This window comes from Hoplias malabaricus, chromosome 7, assembly GCF_029633855.1.
Source record: "Hoplias malabaricus isolate fHopMal1 chromosome 7, fHopMal1.hap1, whole genome shotgun sequence".
Taxonomy (NCBI): Eukaryota; Metazoa; Chordata; class Actinopteri; order Characiformes; family Erythrinidae; genus Hoplias; species Hoplias malabaricus.
The window spans coordinates 18,470,011-18,474,439 of NC_089806.1; the positions used below are offsets into that span (position 1 = coordinate 18,470,011).

General features: G+C 39.0%; 1 protein-coding gene across 1 annotated transcript in view; it reads left to right on the forward strand.

The window, feature by feature from the left end:
• Positions 1 to 3,877, forward strand: part of LOC136702691 (nesprin-2) — a 108,937-nt gene extending 105,060 nt beyond the window's left edge. Inside the window, exons 110-112 of the mRNA XM_066677842.1 lie at positions 2,481 to 2,537; positions 2,700 to 2,749; positions 3,641 to 3,877. Coding sequence (XP_066533939.1) covers positions 2,481 to 2,537; positions 2,700 to 2,749; positions 3,641 to 3,851 — 318 coding nt within the window. The 3' untranslated portion in view covers positions 3,852 to 3,877. The remainder of the gene's footprint in view (positions 1 to 2,480; positions 2,538 to 2,699; positions 2,750 to 3,640) is intronic.
• Positions 3,878 to 4,429: the final 552 nt, after the last annotated feature.

Here is a 4,429-nt window from a genome sequence, read left to right on the forward strand (position 1 = left end):
ACATTAGATGGAATATTTCTGTAAAAAAAAATGTTTGAATTCAGCCACAAGAACCGTATAGAGGTCAGGTTCTGATGTTATAGTTCTGGATCACAAACCCCACATTTGTGCATCACAAATCCCATAGGACTTCCACGTCTCCAAAGAACATAGTTCCCCAGTGTTAGTAAACACTGGTGTAAATTTGGTTTGTGAAGTGTTCACTGAACAAAGTGTCTTCAGAGAGTTTAGTCTTGGGTTGATATGAACATTTACAAGTATATACACATGTAAATGCAACGTGTTTTTAATTTTTACCCACACATTCTTATTTTTGGCCACAGGTGTGCTGGAATGGCTAGGGCAAGGGTTTATATTGTGCACCCCTACATTGTACAACAGCTTTGAACAAACATTACAGGCAGACCATGGTCCAGGTGCAGACTCAGACGCTGTCCTATCCCGACCTGGAGCTGTAACTGATAAACTATTAAGAGCTGTGTAATTTTGAACAGTGTTTGTTTTAAATGGTGTTACTCTTCTAGTCTTCGAGCGCTGTGACTTGAATGACCGGCGCATACTCAGGGCAGGGTTCCAGAAGCCGCTGTCCTGGGGCCAATAAAATTAGCCAAAGTGATGTCATAAAACCTCATTTGGGACACTTACCTGACGACCGTGTTGTTCGAGTTAAAACTAGAAACTTATGATAAGGGAACAATTATGGGTTGAAATTCTCATAACTCTGATCATGGATTCTGTTTACGGATAAAGTCCTGTTTTTCAGGATAAAGAGGCAATCAGCTTGCTGGTTATGGAAAAGCAGTAAAATCAACTGCAAGTACAAAAGTCATTAGGGACTTTATGGTCCGTGTACCTTTCATTAATTTGTTTTCCATTTCTAATCCTGCAGTAGAAAAACGGAAACAACCCATTTCCCTATTTTGTGTTTTATCAACAGTACCAGAGAATGTAGATTAAATTTTTTTTTTCTTTTTTCCAACGCATCAAAACACAAATAGAGAGAATATTGGAAATGGATGTGTTTTATTTTAGTTCACTATAAATTGATATTTTGTTTCTTCATAGATAACAGTAAGATTATAACAGATATAGCTAAGTGTCACATAAACGTCACCATTCTGCTGCAGTTTCACAAACTTATATTAGACTTAGAACACCCTCTCGGACACTTATGTCCCCAGTGTGCAAAGAAATCTCAGCATATGTTCCCCGTCCTTGACCATATTTGTAATTAAATCGTGAAATGGGTCAAGGATGTTCATCTTTAATCTACCAGCAGAATAAGTTCCTCCGTTTCAAAAATATAAACTTTAAACTATTACAGTTTAAAACTTCCGTTTCTGGCTCAAATCTGCAGCTCAACCCATAACTAGCCACTAGAAGGAATTTTAAAAACTACTAATTGGAAAACCAATTAACGAAAGGTACACGGATCCTTTATGTGATTATTTTTTCCAAGATCAGTGTTTTATTTGTAAATTTTACTTGAGTGTGACACGGTGGTGCAGCAGGTAGTGTCGCAGTCACACAGCTCCAGGGGCCTGGAGGTTGTGGGTTCGATTCACGCTCCGGGTGACTGTCTGTGTTCTCCCCATGTCCACATGGGTTTCCTCCAGGTGCTCCGGTTTCCTCCCACAGTCCAAAAACACACGTTGGTAGGTGGATTGGCGACTCCAAAGTGTCCGTGAGTGTGTGTTTGTGTTTGTGTTGCCCTTTGAAGGACTGGCGCCCCCTCCAGGGTGTATTCCTACCTTGCGCCCAATGATTCCAGGTAGGCTCTGGACTCACCGCGACCCTGAACTGGATAAGCGGTTACAGATAACGAATGAATGAATGAATTTTACTTGAAATAGGAAAAGGACATTTTACTTCAAGTATTTGTTATTTATAATTATTAATAAATCTTGAAATATATAGAAATGTAATTGAAAGTGTAATTTGAGTTGATATTCAGTTGTTAACAACATAAAATGATGCTGTATTTATAAGGAAATTTTAATGTACAAGATTTGGCACTGATCATAATGCAAGTTATAAATTATGTTCCGGACCTTGGCTTAGGAAAATTTTGGTAACTTAATGCATATTAATTCATTACCCCTTCACTATCACCTTGACAGCTGTCCAAATGTAACGGTGCCAGTAAAACGTTCTTCACAGCACACGATATTGTACACAGTAAAAGCCAAATATAAATAGTTCTATGTGTCTCTATCAGTATTTCAGAAAGTATAATCATCATTTCCCCATAACAATAATCTGCTGCAACTTCCTGTTTTATTTGTTGAGGGGGAATGACCGTCATGTGTAGAAAAGAAAGCAGAAGTTCTAATGTGAACCTAGGAGTAGTATTTGCTTCCTTTGCATTAGTAGAGTGACTTCGGGTGTCATTCAGCTTGTCATTTATTCCTTACCAGTTAGTGGGTCTGAGAATAAAACACCACACACAAAACAGTGATCCTGTGTCTTCTTTGTTCTAGGACTCTTCTGAGGCCACAGCTCTGAGTAAACGACAAGATCCTGAACCTTCAGTTACGGTAGGCTCCAACACACACTGTACATTCTCCAACTAAGGCAAAGTTTCATTAAGTATATGCTATTTCTTTTTGACAGTACACAGTAAAGAACTGAGCTCAACTGTCTCTCTCTCTCTGTGTGTGTGTGTGTGTGTGTGTGTGTGTGTGTATGTGCTGTAGCAGGAGCTGGCAGCAGAGGGTGGCACACAGAGCAGATCCCTAGGCTCTGGCAGGTATTGTACAATTTGAGTTTGAACACGTGTTTCATAAATGCTTATTTGCATGTATTAATTTAAATATATATATATATATATACAGGGGTTGGACAATGAAACTGAAACACCTGGTTTTAGACCACAATAATTTATTAGTATGGTGTAGGGCCTCTTTTTGCGGCCAGTACAGCGTCAATTCGTCTTGGGAATGACATATACAAGTCCTGCACAGTGGTCAGAGGGATTTTAAGCCATTCTTCTTGCAGGATAGTGGTCAGGTCACTACGTGATGCTGGTGGAGGAAAACGTTTCCTGACTCGCTCCTCCAAAACACCCCACAAAGTGGCTCAATAATATTTAGATCTGGTGACTGTGCAGGCCATGGGAGATTTAACTTCACTTTTATGTTCATCAAACCAATCTTTCACCAGTCTTGCTGTGTGTATTGGTGCATGGTCGTCCTGATACACGGCACCGCTTTCAGGATACAATGTTTGAACCATTGGATGCACATGATCTTACTGGTGCAATGTGCAATTAATGAAGATTGGCCACCAGACTGCTCCAATTTAGCCATGTGTTAGACAGGTGTTTCAGTTTCATTGTCCAACCCCTGTGTATATATATATATATATGTATTGCAGCTAAGACAAAACAACATTTAACTATGTAAGGGGAGGCCAATCAGAGAGATAATTAATCAACTAGTTACTTATTTATTAACCGGTGGACTTCAAAACAGCTAAGGTATCTAAGGTAGCTAAGGTGGTTTATGTCGTATTGTCCGTCCCTGTATTACTGCCTTCATTTTAAAAATTTATTCAAGTTAAAAACACTTTGTTATGTAACAAATGATTGTGATGATAATAAAAAGTATATCAGTGTTTATTTGAGTTGTTGTCGTTCCAGGGTGGATAGGACGGACACCTCACCACAGCGTTCTTTCTTTGCTCGTGTGCTGAGAGCTGCCTTCCCTCTGCACCTCCTCTTTCTGCTGCTGCTGGCTGTAGTCTGCCTGGTGCCACTGTCTGAGAACGACTACAGCTGCACTCTCTCCAACAACTTCGCTCGCTCCTTCTATCCAATGCTGCGCTACACTAATGGCCCTCCTCCCACATAACACAGACTCACACTCATACACTCGCACTGACCAACAGGCTGGCCTGCTTCCAAAGATCACCCCTCCTAACTCTCATAGCACCAAGGTGAATGAGAGCATGTTGCTACTGTCCAAAATTTTATTTTTAACATTTGTATTTATAAATTATTTTTTAACTATTTATTCCCCAATGAGAGCTATACTACTGAGAACATTTTTAATGCATAACGTAAATCCAATTCAAAATCCCCTCATGTGACTGTCACTGACTTACGTATGTTTATATCATGAAAAACACATTGTTCTGAATAAAAGAAACTTGTTTAGTCTTTATTTTCTACTGTTTGATGCCATCATATTATGAAGTGGCAATTTCTTTATTCATACTGTAAGTTCTTGTAGTGTGAAAAGAATATGGATCAATGAGAGTGCACTGTAGTCTGTGAAGAGGACATTTGTGTGTATTGCATTTTTGAAAATTAATTTTACGTATTCTCTTATTTTGGCAATAAAAGTTTTTATTCAACAGCCAGTGTTTTATATTCATTTTCACCACATGATTGTAAGGAAATGGACGTAACTAACAAACGCTGTAAAAC